Below are 22,298 nucleotides of genomic sequence, written 5' to 3'. Positions count from 1 at the left end.
ACCCTGACTTATAGATTGTGTTACATTCATCTTTTCATCACCTACATACAGTATGGGCCTCAACTCCAAAATAGAAAAGGCTCTTTATTTAAATGTTGTGACCATTCTATTTTGCCTTTGTTAGAACTCTACCCTGTGTGAAGCTGACTAACTTAAGAACAACTAAAAGCTAAATGTAGATCTGATGAGTAAGTGAACTGAAAAATGTGTTCCTGGATTGTAATTTGTTAAGATGAGGGATGTGAGTGGTTTTATTAAAAAAAAACAAAAAAACAATGATGACGTTGGAAATTGTTATTAAGCACAGGATTAATCTGATCCTTGGTTTAAATTTGATGATTACATTTTGACGATTCATTTCCCACAGACTTAGATTCAATCTCAGCAGTAGTGGGAAGCAGACCGAAGAATTAGGTCAATAACGGGAAACAAAGATTTCAAATAACACACTAATGCTAAAACTGGCCTGTAGACCTATGTCAGCCTATGTTCTGGTTAAACAATTGCTATTTTGAATTTTAGCACTGAATTATTTATTTTCAAAATCAAAACCTTAATTTTTTTCCCCTAAATCAATTTTCTAACCACTGTTGTCTCAGTGTTGTAAAGCAGACGCTGTATTAATAATTTACATTATAACTGTATCCTAATTTATTACAAAGAGCATCATTATTGGTTGATTTGTAATTTGTTAAATACAGGGTCTGCATTAGGATTGGTTGTGGTGAGGCCTACGTGTGGTTGGCTGGGGGCCAGTGTGATTGACAACTCTAGCTGGGTGGTAGGAGGCAGTGACAGCTCAGTCACTTTGGAAACAAACACAGCGAGCCGAGTAGCCAATCAGAGTTGAGTGAGCGCCCCGGGGATTCATCTAACACATGCTGAAGATTTCCTCAAGACCAAAACACACATAAACACGCACACATATATATTCTTCTACGTGCCGTACTGCTTTGTTGAATACGAGTGTATATTTGTTAAGGTTTATTTGTGTGCACGTGAGTGTGCATGTGTGTGTTAACTTGTGTTGAGTTAATGTGTGTGTTCTCCCCGTGTGGTTTGGTCTTCTTTCGTCACCGTCTCTGGGTCGTTGACGTGGTTGTCATGGGAGAGTGCTCTCTGGACATACATACACGCACACACGCACACACGCACACACAACCACGAAACACACACCAGGGGACAGGGGTCAGCTTGTATTAAAAGACCAAATAAACGAAGCTTTCTGCACCACTAACCCACTGCAGACAAGACAAGCAGACAGAAATCAAGAACGCGACAGGAGGAAAAGTGTGTGGGTGTGGGTTTGGGGGGGTTTAGGGACCTGTAGAAGAATATATCTTTCATTTCTTGGGGCAGCAGGTTGTTTTAGTAGTTTATGGAGACTTTTCCTCACCTGGAGGACATATGGGGAAAAGGTGAAGCCCTTCTTTGCAAGTGAAGCATTCTTAACCAAGACAACTCCAGGAGCATCATCCTATCGTTTACCTGACCTTTGACTTGCATTCGCAAGTCAAAGGCCAGTAGTTTTATTCTTTTCAATCAAAGTATCAAGACACTGATATAAGAGGCTCTAAGCCGGTCATCAGACTCCCAGCCATGTCTTTTGACTGCAGCAGGGTGCTGCTTTTCCCTCAGCTGTCCTACTTGTCTTATCACTCAGGGCAAGACGCATGACATTGGAGCTGGTGTGTGTTTAAGGGCACGGTCGCACATATGTGAGCTCAGTGCGAATGTCATGGGTAAAAGTTCACCAAAGTTGAACTCCCCATGAAGCCACGCTGCGGATTTGCTTTGCCCCCTTGCCCACACAGAATGGAAGTGAATAAAAGGCGAAGATTTGCCTCTGCTACATGCACGTACCAAACCCAAAGTGAATTTTCATGTCACTCGCACAAGCTTGGCCCCATGATCATTTTTTTAATTATCTGTGCTTGTACGAGCAATATGGGTGAACTCAACCCACGAATATTCGCCCGTTCTCCTCCAGAAAAGACAAGAGGAGGACTACCGACTGAAGTAACTAGAGTTGTTGCATTGTACATGTTGTGGAAACACAGGAGAAGCCACAAGTCCACAAAACCATACACATACTGTAGCTAGTGGAATTTCTCCATCTTCTCCAGGAGCTGCTACTGGATGACTGCCATTTCTACTTGAGGCTGACCAGTGACTGGTTTGATGACCTTTTAGCTCAGGTTGGTGCCAAGACCTGTCAACAGTCAGTTTCATTCTCAGCGCTGATCAAGACATTGCATCACACAAATTTTGTGAATTTCACAACTTTGCATCAATCCCCCTCTCTTATATGCGTTTCCCATTCTCAGTGACACAAAGTTCACTTATATTTGCGTCTTTGCATTGACTTTGCATGTAGTGAAGAAATTGTATTAATGTTTGGTGTGATGCACATTTAAAGTAATTTTTAGATGATTTTGTGTTTGATGGGACTGTGTTCATTTTGTGGTCTCACTCTCTGTCTGTGTGTGTAGTACATGTGTGACAGTTTTACTCTCATATTAAAATTTTAAAAGCTATGATAATGTAGTCCCTCGATTTCTTGTTCCATGTCAGATCTTGTTCTCTTCTTGTCTCTCAATCCATCACCCTTTCACCTTTCTCTCTGTTTATGTATCTTTCTTTCCTGTCGTCTTGCTTGCTTTATCGCATCCGTTCAATTGCTCTGTCTGTGTTCCTTTCTCTGTTTATTTCACTCTTTCTACTTCTTTCTCTCTGCTCGACTCTTTTTTTTCTCCGTCCTTCTTTCTCTCCGCCTCTTTCTCTCCCTCTCTGGCCGTCATAAATCGCTGTCTTGTTGGCTGTTGAAGTGTGAGGAATGGCAGATCTGATGGTTTCTCACAGCTGTTGCAGGCTTTCCTAGGTTCACCTCATCGCTCTGCCCTCTGTGCTCCTGGCTTACAGACCTGCAGGCAAAATATACAAAACATGAATAGGGATTTTAAATATTTGAACTGCTTTGATGTGTGCATGTTTCATCTTGCCAATTATTCCAACGAAAGTGGAACACATCTCATGCAAAAATAAGCTAAATAGGGTATGGGGTCTGCTGGCTGTACGAGGCATTTTATAATTCCTAATTAAATCTTATCTTATCATGTACATGTGTGCAGTAACTAAAGTGAGAAAAGCAAAAGTCCAGTTAAGCAGCTCTTTTAGACACACTCCCAATGATTCTGCTTCTGTCATGTTTACACATGTATAGTTCTATAATTGATTTGTCTAAAAAGAAATGTAAGAATGTTGCGCTCAGGTTTCATGAAGGTGGCTGAAATCAGATTGTATAGAATTGCGTCCCTCCTATAATACTTCGGCTTGTGGATCCAACAGGTGGATCCCTCTTGGGCCAACCTATCCCAGGTTTCATTGCACGCCAGTGACAAAGCTAATACGCTAGCTATCTGGGAGGCTGAGCTGCAATAAGTGAAGTACCTAACGATATCGATGTAGACAAGCTGGTGATGCAAATATGAAATCCTCTGTAGACCACACTGTCTCATTTCAGCCTGGTCTTCAGACTACTCTGTCTATGGAGGTCATGCAGCGCTTTCATAGACCAAGTCCTCCAAAGACTGGGACACAGCCATAGCCAGCAGCCAGTTTACTTAGCTTAGCTCTGAAGTTGCAGTGTTAGAAGAGGTTATGTGTGGAACTATTTCCTGGCTGTGACTTTCTGATTCAACTTGTTGCTTGGCAACCTTGTGGTTAAGACAAGACTTTTGTTTTATTTTACTCGTTCTTAATTCTTTGAATGTGTCAAATGTGTATCTTAATTTTAAGCAAGTTGAATTGTGTTATTGTCACAAATTCTGTCCTTGCCAAAATCCTGTGCCTGCAAACATTACGCTGTTTGAACTTTGTGGGATATAGGTTGCAGGTGTCGTGTTTGGAGTCTAATAATAGAGGTGATATTCATGCATATTATATAACGTACTTATGTAAATGTATCTGTGACTCTGAGCATAATGTCATGCTACACTCAAAGTAGTTGCTTATTAGCTCGACCTCACTTGCAATATTTCACTTCTTGTATCAAGATGTTAGCAGGTAAACATGGCCGGTGTCAATCTGTAAATATTGACTTACTGAATCCCTCAGGCACCTCGTGCCCTGAGAGCGTGACAGCTCTGTTGTATGAAGACGCAGTGTCCTGTGTCAGCACAGTCTCGCAGCACATTGCCAAATATCCTCTCGCCATTCCCCACCTCTCAGCAGACCTGCTACCTCCACTGACACACACACACACACACACACACACACACACACACACACACACACACACACACACACACACACACACACACACCAGCCCATTCCAGACCAGGTCTCACTATGGCCACACCACGTCCACAGAGCACAGTATGATCTAAGTCTTGGCGTGTGACCTGTCCAACTCCACCAACAACATAGTATGTGGTGCGAGCAAGGTCAAAGAATAAAGAAGACAACGATTCTGTATAAAAGTGTGTGAGAGACACACAAAGCAACAACATGCATCCGATGTTTCCCTCACTTTGTCGTGTTGGGCAGTTTTCACGTGGCTCTGCTGGCCGTCACTCAAACAAGGAGACGCAGACAGAAGAGAGAGACGATCAGATCATTATTATCACCTACAGGGATAAACAACTCGCCTCCTCGCTCTTTCTCACCCCATCCTTCTTCCCCACTCCCTTCCTCCTCACTTTCACTCCCTGTGTGCTCCCTCACCCTGCGTCCTTCATCTACCCCTCCTCTCATCTTTCCCTGCAACTCCCTGCTCCTGCACCTCCCTCTCTCTTCGCCCCCATTGAGTGAATAGTGATCATGTCTGGCGTTTCATCGGCTCTTTGCACTTCTCTACTCTATTAAGATTGATGGGCTGCTTGGCTATAAATGAGCATGCTAAGTCTTGGACAGGGCCACGGTCAGGCAAGGGCTACAGACACAAACAGACACACACACGGACACTCGCACGCACTTTTCCTATTAGCAGCAGAATATGGGAGATGGGCCCCAGGAAGGGGCAGTATTTTTGTTACATGGACACATACACACACACACAGACACACACACACAAAACATATACACGTACACACACACAGGCATGACCCTGTAAGTCACCTCCAGCAGTGTCTGCTGTGGATCAGTAACCAGCACACTGCCTACCCGTACGTCTTAAAGTCTTACAGTTTAATTACTACTGGAACACAGACTATTTCTGCAAGGTTTCTATTGCTGACCGTGCATATTTTTAATCTCATGCTTTAAATATTCACTTTATTGTAAAGAGATTATTTGTATAAAAAGCACTTAGTCTAGCTTAAATTTAGTCTTAAAATTCAATCAACAATCATCACCATGCGACACATGCATCATCCACTAAATTTACACTGAATTAACTCATTGTTTCTTCATATATTATATATATATATATATATATATCCGAAAAGGTCAACAGGATTTGGCTGTTGCTTTTGTTGCTATATCTCGTGTGAACTAGCTACTTGACATGTGTCATTTGTTCAAATTGGTGACCTTTAACCTGTAAAGTTATTTGGCCAACCCTATCACAGGAATGTTGATGTCGGATGTTTCTGCACAAACCTCAAATGACAATGGTTTTTCATGTCTAATGGGACATTTTTTTAAATTCCCTGAATGAAAAATAAAGCAGTTTATTGCATCTCTAATCTCCTGCATGAAAATCAGATGTAGTCAATAGCCATCCACACACACACACTTTACATTAATGTAAAGTGTGTATAGGTGTAATGTCCCTATCTAGACAAATGAATTAAACTGCATGGCAAACTGTTGCTTATGTTATCATGCACGACTGAATTTGAATAATTTGCATTATTACCAATGTCACCCACATCTGGAACAGAACAAATTTGTTTTTACTTATAGAACTATGTCAAAATATACTTTTTAATTTTAAAGTCACAGTGGTTAAATTTCTCTTAACAATAACATATTTTTTTCTTCTTTTCTTTGGTACCACTGCCGAGCAGGTGCTTGGGTCAAGTGTCAATTCAAGTTTCCAAAAAGTCTTCAGCCCTTAAAACTGGCCGGCTAAGGCAGCTGTGAATATCTGTCCTGCATTTTGCAATTTGTTGGCCGGAGAACTTATACAAAGTCACAGACCACATGGTTAAAGAACTGACAGACATTTACAAGACACCGCAGAGCCTCTCCTCTCCTTTTGGCTCGACACTCAGTCTATCAGACCTTCTCACTTTCTGACATAAGTACACAGCGTTACATACAAGTCTACATGTGTATTTGCATGAGTTACACTGTGTCTGTGTGTGTGTCTGTGTGTGTGTGTGTGTGCGCGCTACAGAACTGAAGAGAGAGTCATTGGAGGCGCCTATCGTCCTCATTGTTGACATGGAACGATTACAGGAAAATATTGTGTCATAATTATTTCTCAACACCCCCCTTCATAGATCAGAGTTCACGGGGTGTCTAATAGGGGGTACTGAGATACATGCCCTGCGGAGCAGACCATAAATCAGCTTAGTGCGGGCAGATTTGATGACAAAGATTTAACGGCTGTAAAGGACACCCTGAGCCTCAGATTCTTGCAACTGTCATCAAATCCCCACAAGGCCATTAACAGGTCACGCAGGCGTAGCTGAGCTGAGCCTGCAACATCATCAGCTCACAGCACCTGCTGAAGCCCCCCGCAGCACAGGTGCACTTACTGGAACAGCAGCAAGGGCACAACAGCCTCGTTGCCCCAATATTTAGTTCCCAGTAAATATCTGGCTCCTTAAAGTGAGAAATAGTCAAGTGTTTGACTACAATATTATAAGCTTATCACAAGATTCAGTTTTGGAAAAGGCTATGAAAGTCCCTTTTTTCAATCAGAAAATGTTTCCTTTATTTCATTATACGCTCTTCTAAACCACCATTTGTAATTCTAATATGCTGCTCATGCATTTTTGCCTCAGACGGTTGCAGGTCTCTTTGCCAAAACCGTTTTCTTCTGTGCTGCAGGGAACTTTCTTGTCACTGCCCAATATGACCTCACCTGTGGACTCCCTGGTTTATTATGCTCTGTCACGTACAGCACGCCATAACTCCCTTCTGAGCACGCTCAACCACGTGGTCATGCCGCTGGCCCTTATGTTAATGCTTGCTTCAATCACATAGGACTCTAAAACCACATAACTGGCCTCTATGCAAATGCTAACTTCTGTGCTCGGGGTTGCCTGTCCCCAGGGGGATGGGGAGGCGGGTGTTGGAGAAAGAAATGGTAAATAGGTTTATTCCACTTGCCAAGGCTCACTCTTTGAGAATGCAATACAGACCATCATACTGGACATGGGAAACATTTTAAAGCAATTCTCATTAGCAGTTTTCCCAACTTAGAGCTCATATTTAATGTAGCACACAGTCTTTTAATCCAAATTTGTTTGTACAGTATTATCATATTAAAGTGCGGTGCCCCTCATGATGGTTTGTGGAGTTAATGTGTGAACTGTTACTGTTTGTGTAAACACTGTGGAAGGAAAGGTCAGAAGTGCTGCTGCTTGTAATAATCAGTGCCAAGCAACAAGAGCAAAATAAAAGACTTCATGTTCTAACAATGCAACCAGGCAAAGCACTGGTGTGTGTGTACATGAGCCAGTGCACCCCCGAACATTCTCCTTCGCTTGCTCTCACTCTCATTAATTTAATAGTGTACGTCTACATTCGTAAGCCTGAGCTGGCTTGAAAATACACACATGCAAACACACACTAGCATTAAGCCCGATATCTTTCAGCTTACATTTGATGCCTCCGAGCTTTGGGAATATTCAGTGTCCTGATCAGAGGCTCTGGCAGCGCGGCTAAATGTGTATTTATATGTAGCTAATGTTAACAGTAAATCAACATAGTCTACTTTAGATAATAATAGACATTACATGCAAAGATTGAGACCCGAAACATAGCGATTCATATTACTATGACATCCATTGTGATGACACATTAAAATACCAGTCAACAAACAAAAATGCGTTTAGGTTATCAGCCAAACCCCGCTCTCTTCTCCAGAGAGTTGATTGAGGAGTTTGACTTTTATACTGTGAAACCATGTTCACACCACAGCTCTTGCTTTAAATCACCCTTAACTTTTTCAGAAACAAAAATAAACATCTTTCGCTAAACCAAGTCTTTTGTGGCCTAACCTTAGACAAACTGTATCTTAAAGCATAGTGTTGCTGCTAGGTTTTGGTTTTAGTATTAGTTGCCAAATGGCATCTACATGTCCTAAGAGGGCTTTATATACCACAGGGGGGTCTTGCTTTTTATTTTTGCTGTTGAAATATTTTGTTTAATATGCTGATGAAAACTAAACATAATTTCAGTGGCATTACATTTCAAGCAAAATATTTTTGTGCAAAAATGTTGTAAATGTCTGGAGAACTGGTTTACCTAATAGTTATTTTTGTGTGTCGGATCTATAATCTTTTTTTTGTCCATTATGCTGGAATCATACGTGGTAACACTTGGCGATGGGCGTACCTGACGCTTGGTGCTGGTACGAACGTAATAGTGACAACAATCCCAGTGTCATGCTTGGTACATATAACATAGCTGGCCTTATGCTAACATGCCATGCTAGCTATTAATTCAACGCTAAAGAAAAGTACGCAGGGAAATAAAATCCACAACCAGATGAACACACACTAGGCAGCTGTCTTTGCCTCCTCTTACGATTTGATTGGCTAGCGCCTGTGCTTGAGTATTTGCTTAAACCCGTTTTAATTGGCTGGTGCCTCTGTTGCCGCATGGAAATTTGAGCTCTTCTCAACTGCTGCCGTACAGAGAGTGACACGACAGAACCACGATGCAGTTCGGCAATGCATCATTTTACATTTAAAGTGGATGAATGTCCTGCGTTAGAAAGAGGCCTTTCTTTTTGGGATGATCAAGTTTTTGTTTGTTTCTTGTTGTTTGGGATTAATGTTGTGTCTCTTTGTTAATTTTTGTTATTTAATTTAAATGTATAAAAAAGTACTTTGAAAAGTACAGTGGTGTAGGAAGTAAATAAGTGTATGGATGTATGGAAGATGATGAGGACTTAGGGTGGCAATAGTAGTTGTATTTGTTCTGTTTGTTTGTCCACCATTTTGATCCATTTTGAGTTCTACAATAAATTCTCACTTTTGCTGTAGGCTGATTATTGATTTAATTATTATTATTATATAATTTAAAGTTTAGATATCCCTAAAAAAGCCGCCTTTGGGCAAAGTTGTTTACAAGCTATAGTACAGCCACGTCATGGTAAGGTTGACATTAAATGTGATGGGAATCTTTCTCGTCTCCAGGGGATGAATTGCACTGACTGTGGCGACCTACTGACCTTTTCTCTTTCGCCACCTTCACACTAAAGTTTCCATCCTTACATAAATTCCAAAGTTAGTGTGACAGATGCACTGAAATATTACCCATGGCACTGACATCCATATGGTTCTGCCAGTTTGGATTAGTGGGACATCATAAGGAAGACTCTTGTTTGAGTGCACATTTTAATTCTGATTTAAGTTTGAATATCATCCTAAAAATGCCCAGAGTCACCGATAAAGAAAACAAACGTTGTACAAATCGTGAACACACACATGCTGCTCCTGCTCTCTGCTCCCTGCCCTCCTTTTCCACCTCCTCCCGTCCTCCCCCTCCAGGAGGATAGCGTGACAGTTCTGTCACGTCGGCACCTGGTCGTACACAAGTGTTAATGTCCCCACCTCAGCCGGGAATCACTGGAACACTGACACCATGCTGGAGTGTGTCGCTTGAATATATGAGCATGTCTGTTCCGCAGTTTTAAACTTTTATCTTTCAGTTAGAACGTCTACCAAGTTTTTAAAGGATGTAAAAGCAAGAAGAACACTGAGCCATTTGTGCTTTTGTGTTACAATATGCATGTTTCTGTCTCCATTGCACTGTGTGTGCGTCTGTGTGTGTGGTACGGATGCACCAGGCAGGGGTCCCATCCCCTGTCACTCAGAAACAACAAGCCAATCATTCCTGGGTTCTAAAATAAGCTCTCCTCCCCCCGCTTCCGTCCTCTCTCCCCTCCTCTCCCTCCTCACATGTGTTCCTCTCCTTAGTAGACACCTGAGGCTGGGGGGCAGAGGAGCTGAAGAGGAAGTGGGTGGCAGGAGAGAGGAGAGACTCAGCAAATATTGAGATGAATAATTGGGGAAGGTGAAAAATCTGTTTGTGAGAATTCAGTTAGGAGCTGCAGATCAACAGATCTACTTTGCAGTTTAAGAACAAGGGCAGCTCCACCACGTTGGAATATATATCAAGATTCGTGTCATGAGAATTTTAATTGCGCAGAGCCCACAAGAAAAAATGACCTGCATCTTTAAAATGCAGAAGATTCAGTTTCATATTTTGTGGTGCCACCATATATTTGGATCAAGAAAGTATGTGGCCTATTTTTGGTAATGGTGGTGCTAAACTAACTGAGGAAACTAACTACTGTGTTTGTCGGCTCCAGGACTGTTAATGTGTTTTGTTTTGAGTTTATCTGAAATTAATTACTGAGACTTATAGAGCAGCTTCATAGAGTGCAGTCTTCTGTTTTATCTCATTCTTATTTTTGTAGGTTTATTACAAAGCCCCTTCAATACCAAATATGATAGTAGCCAGTGTGTTGTGAATGACTTATCATTTTCAAATCCGATATTGAGAACCAATGTACAGAATAAATGGTTTTGACGGATCCAGAGGTTTCTCTGTTTTTGTCTTGTTTTTTTCGTAGACTTTGGTGAGTGTGCTTGTTCAGGTGTTAAAATAGGTTCAAATTCCAAAGTTTGAGTGGCAGCTCTCTGAAAAGTCTTGGCTTGTGCTTTCAGCAGAGTAGTATGAATTTGGGTTGAGGAGGGGGGGGGGTCCATTCTCAGGGATCGACATGAACTTTGAGACTGTGAGGTCACACACTCGCTGACAACTCAACCACCTGTTCAACCACACACACACACACACACGCGCACGCACGCACGCACGCACGCACGCACACACACACACACACACACACACACACACACCACACCACACACGTGCATGCTGGTCTTTATATGGTTGTGAGGAAACTCATTGATATAATTACCTAACCTTAAACATCACATTTAAATGTCCTAACCATGGAAATGCCTAACCCTAACATAAATCTAATTCTGACCTTAAAACCAATTCTTAACCACCAAACAATTGTGTTGACTAACCAAACCAAAACGTGTCATGTAAATCATGTGACTAGTCAGTTCAGCGGATGTGTAGTTATAAGTTTAATTTGTATGGCCATTACACAATAAATATTTAATTTTGTGTGTGTGTGTGTGTGTGTGTGTGTGTTTACATGTGCCTGGGAACTGTTTTTGTCTCCTGTGGTATTTTTCATTTGTCTGGCATCTATAGCCTCACCCACACACACACACACACACACACACACACACACACACACACACACACACACACACACACACACACACACACACACACACACACACACACACACACACACAGACAAACACACACTAACAAAAAGCGACCCAGCAAATACATGAGCATATGTTGTTTTCACATGGAAATATTGTGATTACTTTAGTGAAACAATATGTGCAAAAAATTCACATACACTTATAATTGTCACTACACCATCTGAAATCAGTTAAATTAGAAAATATTGATCAGGCTACATATAAACATTGTCTTATGAATAGATATATTTTATTTGGCTCAAAAAGGTCAAAGATCACGTTAATGTCCTCGGCCAAACAGCGTGCCGATATATCCCATATTTGCAAAGAAACAAAAAAGCTTTTCAGTCAAGTTCAGGGCTGGCTGTACCTGACCCAGTCTAAAGAGCAGAAGCAGGTGCGTTGGGGTTTCTAAGTGCGAAGGGTCACACAGCCTTTTATATACACATCTCTCCTCTCCACCCCGCTATATACAGAGCCATCATGTGCAGTTACATCTGTGTCACATAAGGAAAGACGTTCTTCAGCCTGACTTCCAAACAGCTGCATCATCTGTCAAACCAGACATAGAATTTATAGATCGGTCCGTCATCGGTCGCTCTCCCACAGCTTTAACCTTGTCAGTCCATAACTGTCACAGACATATCTCCCTTGGTTTCTTATGGCAGTGATGTCATCATGTTAGTATGTGACAGGCTCCTGGTGAAGTTTTTTGTTGGTTTCAGTCTGAGTGGTGAAAAGACCCTGTCTGTAGTGCATATTACTAAGTGGATTTGTTTTTAATTCAAAGAATTGATCAAGAACACTGGCAGGCATTTACTGAGACAGATAATTTAATTGACTAAAGGAAATCAGTCGAAATATCTCTTTAAAAAGAAAGTTAAAAAATAGTGTTCAGTTACTCCTTTCAAAGTAGGGGAGATCATAGAGGCCGTGCAGAATGCTGTGTGAGTATAATACTGCTTCAGGGCCTCCTGCCAGGGGTTGAAGTGCTTGCTTTGAGTGTCTGGGCCAGCTCTCTGTCGGCCCTATCCATATTCAGTCCCAGTTCAGTCGCTGAGTTGCATTGCTTGGACTCCTTAATCAAAGCTGCAGGATATTTCTTCGTTTAGTGAACACTGCAGCTGCACATGCAGTTAAAGGAGCTTTGACAAGCTTGCATGCTCACAGAAACAATAGCTCGATCTGTCAATCTTCTCTTTGTCCACTTCAGCTCAATGCCTGTTCAGCACATGGATGATTAATTTGTAGAACTGTCTCAACCAAAAGCAACTTACACCCATTCCAGGGTGTCATATTGTTTTCGTGACAACCTAGACGTCCAGTATCAAAATCAGCCCATGTGGGCAGTGACCTGTGAGGCCCCACCTCCTGGTTGGGTACCTGCTAGTCCTAAAGTCCGAGAGTCAAACAAAAAGCCCTGCTGTCCTCCACTGAGCACACCCAGACTGTCCGTTAGAGTCCCACTAGGAGACGAGCCAAGGAAGGGACTCTGATGATTGGCAGTTGCAGCAGCCATTTTATCAGGGCTGGCAGCGAGGCGCGGTGATGGAGGGAATGTGTAACCGTACAGGCTGTAGGGCGGTGTGTGGAGGCGAAGACCAGCGTAACCCTGCGGGTTGTGGTTGGATAGATAGCCAAGTTGAGAAGCAGGAAGAGGCAGGGTACAGAATCCTTCACCGTCATACGCCGATGGACCTCTGGGAGGTGGGTATGGCTCGTGGGCGTTGCTGAACCGATGGAGGGGGTGTGTAGGTCGACTGCAGGTGTAGTCAGGTGGGCTGAGAGGGCAAACTTGGAAAGGTGAGGAGCATGGGGACGTGGAGAGCAAGTGAGATGTTGCTCCGACCCCTCCATGAGCTCCTGGGATTCCTACAGAAACAGAGCCAGAGAAACAGAAGAATGAAATCAACACATCCACCACATCCACCACTCAGAGTTGGTCATTGGCTTCAATGCTTAAATCAACTACAGATACACGAATCAACTGTTAGAATGAAATGATGCCCTGAGATAAGGTATTAGTCTATCTATCGAGTGAGGAACCGTTTTCCTATAAATGGCCATTTACATTTTTATATCATCTAGGGTCATACTGCATTATTGAACACGTAAATCACACCCCTCTAATGCGATGGCTGGAACATTGTCTTTTGGTTAGGCATCAGATTGCAGATGGTAGTGATGATTATGCAATGTGACTGTTAGCACTCAGAGGCAAAAAGTATTAAAGTATTATGACAACTTAGCAAAACCTCTTGTTTGAAGGTAAATGGTGGACAGTTGAACATACAGAGTGACTTTGACAAGGGAAACTACTTTTTGCATAACAATTATTACCATGTATAAATTGACTTGTCCTCAGTATCTAGAACACTAGTGTTAGTTCACTCTACCTTGCTTGGCCATGCCAGGGATGTCTTCAAATGTGAGCGTTCGCAGAGAAGGACGCCAGAATGCATAAGACTCGACCAAAGCCTCCAGACCCATCCTGCAGAACACACACAAATGCACTCGTTAACACACATACATCAGAATCACAGACAAATCATCACAGAATCATTTGGATCGGAAATTCCAGTCCTGCACTCTGTGTAGTCACTGATGCAGCTGCAGCTGCTTGTTCCCAGCATGCTTTCGTGGTCTTACATTACGCCAAACACCTGGCGGCCATCTTAGTCTGTGGGGCCTCACTCTCCATCTCCATGGAGACTGCAGGTAATGAGGGGCATAAACGCCGTGTTGCGATTGGCTGCCGCCAGCCGGGTGCTCTGAGGTAATTGCTTTCACACGGCTTTTACGGGCGAATCAGGACGAAGGAGCAGGAAGCCGCAGCAAGGATTTATGAGGTGGGACTCCCCTTCCCCCCAAATCTGCGTCGCCCTCCTCCTCTAGGTGGGGCAGAAGGTTGCTGTGGCGGAGTAATGCAAGTGCTCTGTTACCCCTCGTTAGCGTGAGGATAAAAGTCCTCCCCCCCGCGGGGTTGTAGCCACGGTGATAATTTAGACAAGCTGCCTGGAGCGACTCTGGTGTGCACCAGAGTCGCCTATCAGAGCCGAAGTTTATTTAGCAAACTGTTTAACTCTTCCTGTAATATTTAAGGGGAAGATTTTTTTCGGCCTTCCTGAGGTTTACTTTTATAGGGTCAGCAGTCACGGCCCCTCGGTTATCCCGTTGGCCGTTCTTTACCTTCCTAACGCTCTGTCCCATACGTTCCCTCTCCTCCCCTCTCTCCTGCTCGCCCCCATTGCTCTCCTCTCCTCTCTAATGATTTCTATGAGGCCTCAGGGGAGTAGCTGTTTGGAGACTGTTGGAGTTTTACTGCCGTGTTGTTTTAATGCTGTGTTTATATATGTTTAGAAATGTGTTTATACAGATTTTCTTCAGGAGACTCTTGACTTTTATTATTTTGCTGTTGATGTTTATGTTACGAGGCAGGCTGGAATCTGACGCTCCATTTAGGTTTGCAGTTGAGGTTAGATTTTTCCCCGTCAGAGCATGTGCCTCTAACTATGCGATTGTCGGAATTAACGTGGCTTTAAAGTTAGCACATTTAAAAGAAAATGCATCACCAATTAATACGATGAAACCATAATAATGTATGCCACATAAGTATTTTTCTTTTCTGCCAGTTAGCACAGATTTAATGGGGAGCCATAGCACATTTTCCATTAAAACATTTTTTTACAAAAAAAACAGCTTTGCTCCCCATTAAAACAGACTGAAATATCCGTGACAAAAACCACAAAGAAGCCAGAATATAATGCAGCAATGCATCCCACATTATCCCTAATGCAGTAGATAATGTGAAAATCTCTGTGGTTGAAATTAACTCACCGGTTTCTGCCAGAGTCTCTGAAGCCTTTGGCAAATGGGTTTCTGTCAATTTTCAGCCTTGTTATCTGAAAGGCAAAATAAAAGTCTTGATTATTTCCAAACATTTAGTTTGCACAAAGTCCATTGTAACAGTAGAGTGGAAATCATCTATTAATAAATACATTCATGGGCATAGTTAGCTCTTTATTGTGCCACTTGTTTGCATGTGTTCTACTATTTCCCTGCACTTACATGTGAATTTGTGAATGTGTGAGCATTCGTGTCGGTTAATGTCTGTGGGGCTGCTCAGGCTGTGGGTGGTGTTTAAGGCCCAGCTCTGTGACCCACGTCCAAAGGGACTTTTATAGGCATCGCCACCATGTTCCGACTCCAGCCGTCATTGTAGGGTCAGACAATCCCAACTAACTACTTCAAAGCTCATTTTGACTGGTCCAGTGCAAGAATACAAAAACGTTATTTTCCCAGAGATGACAAATTTGTGGGGGAAATCCAGAAAATATGAAACAGTTGGTAAGTACAACTCCCTTTAGAACAAATTAATGAACTGGAGGCCTGTGTTTTGTAAGAAACAAACAGACAAACAGACACACACACACACACACACACACACACACACACACACACACACACACACACACACACACACACACACACACACACACACACACACACACACACACACACACACACACAGTCATGCATGTGGACTGTTCTTAAAATGCAAACCAGACCAAGGTGAAAATCATAAAATTAATATCATGCAGAAATTGAAACTGTTTCTTATTCCAAAATTGTGTAGTCCTGTTCTGTCTGGAAAGTATAGCTAAAGAGAACAGTGTAGCAGAAGTGTATTTTCAACCTTATGAGACATTGCCACCAAACAATACAAAAATGATTTAAGTTTTGTTTTAAAGGGGAAATGTAAGTCATGTTGACGTGAGTTGTGCTACCTGTTGATTCTGATATGCTGTGACTGTGGTGAACACAGTCTCAGGGAAGGAGAGGGTGCGAGTGCCTGCCCCAGCAGGAACGGCTCTCACTGGGGAGAGCTCCTCTCCACACTCTTTTCGGATCACATGGACCCGCGGCTGGTACTTGTGCATGGAGTGTAGAATGATCTGAACAAGAAGAGAAAATTACTCTTTTAATTTGAAATTACTTTAACACAATTTAAGATCGTTTACAACTATAAAACATGATTATTGGATAATGAACATGCACATAAGTGGGAAAAGAGATGCTAGATGCATGCACACACAAAGAAACACACACACTTTTTACTTAAAAATATTGTACGTGCAATAATTAGGAGAATGCTGCACAAAAATACAGTTGGCGTCTTTTATTGTCTTGTAAAATTTGACTTTTTGATGATAATAATAATAACATGTTTAAAATGAGCAAACCCATTAGAAAAATCTAATCCAAGTTTGAAATTAAAGAAAGATTAAAGTGTGACAATATGAATATTATAAACATAGCCTATAATAACAAAGGGATATGTTTGAAGGCTCTGTCGGGGCACTTACGTGTCCCTGGTCATCGAGCTCATTGTTGGTCAGTTTGAGTTTGTCGAAGCTGACCACCTGACGCATCCACGTCTCTCCTGAGGCCGGGGAGTCCGGGTGAATGTACACTCTGGGCGGCACAGGGGAGTCCGCATTCCCCGCTACCATCCACTTGGAGCTGTGGTACACATACCTTCACAAAAACACACAGGGATTTAAAAAGGGAGCATAATGTCACAGGGTTGCAATTTTATAGCTGCTCGTTTCACTTCCCACAACAGCAGGATTTAGCAAGAAACATGACTGGTGATAAATTGTCATCAATAATAATTATAGGTAATCCATGTGAGGGTTTTTTAAAGATTGAGATCATGTATTATTTAACTCTTGTTTGATATCTGATTGGCCTATACTCTAATTTGACTGCAGATAACCTATCTGACTCATTCAACCTTCAAGTAAAGTAATAATACCTATTTGCAGTTTTCAACAAAAAGTTAAAAGTGCTGCACAACCACAAAACAAATAGTTAAAATACAGATGAAGTTCATCAATAATATTGGTAATAATAATACAGATAAATCCCTTGAATATAGATAATAAATCAAATTCAATCACATTTGATGTGCATAGCCCATATTCACAAATCACAATTTGTCTCATAGGGCTTAACAAGGTGGGACATCCCCTGTCCTTAACCCTCAACAAGACCAAAAAAGCCCTATTAACAGGGGAATAATAAACACAATCAATTAAACATCCTTTCTCTTTTGCAACACTTATTGCAACATTTATTTTAAGATGTTAAAAAAAATGGCCCTGCCAAGTCCCAAAATCGTGCATATCTCAAGTATAGTCCAATCCTTTTTTACTACGGTTATTTGTCATTGACTATGTCACAAGTTAAAACGATGAAACATGCACATCGCAGGTTATAGGTTATATCTTCAATGACCTTTAGCTATCATCACCTGCTGTGTCGGGATTAAAGCTTCAGACTCTGCCTGGTCTGAACTGTGCGTGCACAAACCTTTATGCTCAGATGCAATATCTTATCAGAGCGACTGCATGTTCCTATGAAAGGCAATTACTCCACCATACTGCTAAAAACGCCTTTACAAATGACAGAGCCACTGTGTATGGCATGCGAAGACTTGGCTGCATTTGTGCCATCGCAGTTGCGCGCTGTTTACTTGTGCATTAAAACATTTGTTGGTTTGACCTTCGAGGGTGGAGATGCGAGGCCTCCAAAAGGCCTTTTTTCCAAAAGGGACGACAAAACCACCGTGACAAAGCACCGGTGCCAGGCGCCATTTGTGGAGGGAGAGGGAGAGCTGGGGTTGCACATTTGAAAGACGAAAAAAAGGGTTGTCCCATGCAGGAGCGTGAGTCTAAATTAAGACGAACATTCATGCAACATCCCCGTTGCTGCAGGACGTGCATGCGAAGTTATCTGCCACCAATAAAAGCTTCATGATATTTACTTGCAGCTGCGGCCATTTAAATGTCAATTTTAAAGCCCTGAAAGTGACAGAGTGCATGTTTCTGTCATCCCTGTTTGCGTTGGCTTGCACTGCGCAGTGTGAGCGCGCGTGTGTGCGTGCTTTCTTACCTGTATCGTTTGTTGTCCACGGGGATTATATCCATGGCTATGTAATACTGCTGGTGTGGGTCCAAGCCCGTGATCTTCACACGCATTGCGGGGAACATCCGCCTGACAAGGAAACCAAATAAATCATCTATACACAATCATTTAACAACAGTAAAAATTGTGATTATTTTTAATGATTACCAGGTGATTTGCCTTATTTATAACTCTTAAATTATTGTCTAGTCTAATTTATTCTTTTCAGATTTAAATTTATTTTTTATTTTTTTTATTGTATGCATATTTTAATTTTCCAAAGTATAATAATATTATTCTTTCTAAAGCAAAGTTCATGTCTGAGCATTATTTCGCGCATTGAACTACGGATTTCAATATGATCTCCTTCTCACCGTCCAGCCTTGGTGATGATCATCTCCGTGCCAATCTCGTGGAACCGCTTCCACAGGTCCGATCCCTGCAGGTCCACGCGGGCCTCGTCTCCGGTGGCTGTGACCGGCGCCGTGCACACAGCCGCGGGCTGCGGGCTCTCCAGAAGCGCGTCCTCGCTCTCCGCTGCACCGGAAAGAGGCGAGAGATTATGACACGTTTGGATACAAACACAACAAATCACCCAAAACCAAGAATTATTCTCCTACAAGGCGAACGTGCTTTTGTTGTGTGATTCGTAGAAAATACACAAGTTTGAATACAGAACATTTTAAACACACACACATTACAGCAGGGCTATGATATATATACTGGACAGAAGATGTTTTAAACTCCATCAATTCACATTTAGGCCTATAGTCTATATATGAATATGAGTTATTGCAGCAGTCATTTTGCAATGACTATTTTCAGCAGCCATACGAAAAAAACGACTAATTTTACTACACAATTTATTTCACTGCAGTTATTATTTCAAGCAGGTAAAATGTTTTAAGTAGACCTATAATTGTGTTCATGTTGAATTCTGGTGCCCTAAAAGGCTGAAAGAAAATATATGTCTCTTAAGACTAAGGTACTCTGCACTTATTACTGAATATATACACCATCATATATTAGAAATCTAGCTGCGTCCGTCACAGAACAGCAATGGTTTTCATAATGATTTCCATAATGAAGTCCTTGGGTTTAAATCAGTTTTAATATAGAGAGAATACGTTTAGACACTCCACTAGAGTTTATGTGTCTCACTGCTTTTGTTATTTGGGCTGCTCAACACATGGCCTCACCGAGTAATGGAAATTTATGCACATTCGACTTGGGCCTAACGAGCCAAACTGTAACACAGAGGCAAACCCCCCCCAGCCAAGGGGCATTTTACAATTTGCAGCGGATTTTTTAAATCCTAATTCGTCAGAGCCAGTCGGTTTATCCTCTGCTGCAGACCTCTCAGGATCCTCGTACCGGGGGAGTCTCTCTGCCTTTATACGCTGCTAATTGGCGTGTTTATGATTGCAACAAAACTCATAAAGCGTCTCACATTAGTCACGCTCATATTTACAAGAGCAGGGCCGTGATATGATATCACATTTCCACTGTGCGGCTCTGACCATGTAGCCTGTCCTGGTTTTACTTCACGATCTGCATCTTTTCAGCCACGATTATTACTGAGGTTTCCATGTGCTGTAAACAGAGGGAAGTGCGCAGGCCTGGTACAAAGAACTGTGCTTCTCATTGTGGAAGGGAAATGTGCAAGTTGCTATAAATGCAAGTTTAATTTCCCCCTGAGAATAATAATATGACAACAAATGTGCATGGTCTAATTTTAAAGGTAAGATATAAAAAGCTACAGCTCATATTGGGAAATTACATAATACATAACAGATAGACATTTTAAAAATATTTATTTGACCTTTTTAGTGGTTACAACTGATTTGGTAATGTTGCCTCATTTAAAGGCCAATTTCCACCAGGCGACGAAGTCATTTTAATAATTCTGTTTGCTATGATTGTTTTTATTTGTTGATGTTTACTTACGGGATCCGTCACTCGCACACTCAGCCTCGCTGCCCTGCTCCTTGGTGCACGCTCTGTCAGCCCTCGGCACCGGGCTCCCGTTCAGATCAGAGACATCGGTCCCGTCCTCGTAGCCGGGGGACACAGCATCGTCTCCGTCCGTCCTGCGCCTCTTCTCCGCTCCGATCAGCGCTTCCACGGAGAAGGCGTGCGCCTTGACGCTCAGTGCGCACGGGGACCGCCGCTTTTCTGCCATGTCTCTCTCGGGGTCGTGACAGAGCGAGGCGGCGTCACGAGTTTGCAGGGAGCAAGAAAAGTTCAAAACGGAAAAATAAGAGAATCCACGGGGACAGTCTGGAGCTCTGAGCGGGTCTGCGTCTCCGTCCTCCGGCCGGGACAGCAGAGGGAGCGCGGGGAGCCGGGAGGAGATGTATCGCTGTCTCCGTTATCCGTGAGAGCCGTGCGCACTTTTGGAGAGTGTCAACTACTTGGAGCTTAGAGGAGCGCCGGGGAAGGCGACCTGTCAATCACAGCTCGGGGCAACCAATCACAAGTGGTCACAGCCCCCCGGAACTATCCCCCTGGTCCCGCCTGCTGTGGGGCCCGCTCGTGCCGCCTTATGTGGTCAAAGTGGAGCTCGAGAATGAATCATGTCTTCGGGCGGAGGAGCGCGAGGAGCATCCCTCTGTGGCATTGTGCGCATTTTCACACAGCGACCCTACATGCTTTACATGAGTCCCCGCTGCAGCCATCATCCTGCAACATGAAGAGTGACTGACCTCAGAATGTGTTCGTGCATGCGATCACCATTAGACTGGGCGTTACCAAAATATGTTATAGGCTTCTGGGCTGCTCTATATGGTCGTCGGCCTAGAAGGAAAACGTTCATTTTGTGTAATTTTTACTTTTTGTGTATTTTACTGATTTCGAATATTTGAACTAAATGATTAATGCGTTATCCAAACTTTTTCACGTAGCATCTGTCATTCCTATGTCAGAATCCCAATTTATTCAAACAGCAGACCCATTCGTCCACAACATTATCTCTGTTTCATGATAAAGCAACGAGGAATAAATCATAAACAAATTATTAATACAAACATTTATTAAAAAATAGATAATTGTACATTATGACATTATTGACGCTACAACTGCATTGACTGTTGTGCTCAAACATTTCAGCTGTTTCACCGCAATAACACAAATATTTCCCCCCAAAAAATCTGAAGCCATGCGATGTTGAAAATGGCCTAAGGAAAATAGACATGGTTTATGTAAATACATATAAATTAGATGATAATACGTTTGTGGCCAATATTCTCTCTGTTGTTTTGGTGTGAAAATGTAAATGTAAATGTAAATAAGCCTGCGACAGATCGACCCCAATCCGCTTGAGTCAATAAATAATCTAAACAGATATGAGAAATGTGAATTGAGGGATGAGCTGGATTTTCCCTCTGTGCACGTTTGGAAATGATCCTGTGCACTTTCATGGCAGCTAGATGACTGTGCGGACTCGGGGAATGCGTGTAGGTGTGGGTGCGTGCGTGTGGAGGCTGTAACACGCGGAGGAGGAGAAGCTAAATAAACAAGACAGTGCGGTCGTGCTTCTGTGCGTTTGATATGAGTTTAATATGCAACATTTGTATCATTAATAAGAAGTGAATTAATTAACCTGCTGGAACCTCAATTTTAACAGTCAGCATTTTATTGTGTTTTTAAATGGTCCTTGTTGCCTTGGTGACCACCTCCTCCACTCAGACCTCTGTGTAAAGCTGAAGGCCTCTCGTGGTTTGTCCGTCGCCATCGGTTATTGGTGTAAACTCCGTAAGTGATGCTCCCCGTGGGTTGTCAGATCAAAAGACATGTGTTTCCCGTGGGTTTTTAAAAATGACATATGTCTTTTTTTAATGACATTTCAAC

At 42.4% G+C, this 22,298-nt stretch overlaps 1 protein-coding gene across 1 annotated transcript; it reads right to left on the bottom strand.

Annotated features, from left to right (window-relative positions):
* Nucleotides 1-11,708: 11,708 nt before the first annotated feature.
* Nucleotides 11,709-20,866, bottom strand: tbx18 (T-box transcription factor 18). Its single transcript, XM_035144568.2, has 8 exons — nt 20,397-20,866; nt 18,824-18,986; nt 18,438-18,539; nt 16,847-17,018; nt 16,268-16,435; nt 15,318-15,382; nt 13,877-13,971; nt 11,709-13,352 (listed from the first exon to the last, which is right to left on the bottom strand). The coding sequence occupies exons 1-8, from the start codon at nt 20,629-20,631 to the stop codon at nt 12,814-12,816; spliced, it is 1,539 nt and encodes a 512-aa protein (XP_035000459.1). The 5' UTR covers nt 20,632-20,866; the 3' UTR covers nt 11,709-12,813.
* Between the last annotated feature and the right edge of the window lie 1,432 nt (nt 20,867-22,298).

Source organism: Hippoglossus stenolepis, chromosome 20, assembly GCF_022539355.2.
Source record: "Hippoglossus stenolepis isolate QCI-W04-F060 chromosome 20, HSTE1.2, whole genome shotgun sequence".
NCBI lineage: Eukaryota > Metazoa > Chordata > Actinopteri > Pleuronectiformes > Pleuronectidae > Hippoglossus > Hippoglossus stenolepis.
Note: the sequence above shows the minus strand (reverse complement) of the source record. Positions and strands in the feature narration are given on the sequence as shown.

Excerpts from the sequence above, each read along its gene's own strand:
- tbx18 (XM_035144568.2), bottom strand. The coding sequence starts at position 20,631 with ATGGCAGAAAAGCGGCGGTCCCCGTGCGCACTGAGCGTCAAGGCGCAC. Across the intron at positions 17,019-18,437 it reads GTGGACAACAAACGATACAG|GTATGTGTACCACAGCTCCA; the intron begins GTAAGAAAGCAC and ends GTTTTTGTGAAG. Across the intron at positions 16,436-16,846 it reads AGCTCGATGACCAGGGACAC|ATCATTCTACACTCCATGCA; the intron begins GTAAGTGCCCCG and ends CTTCTTGTTCAG.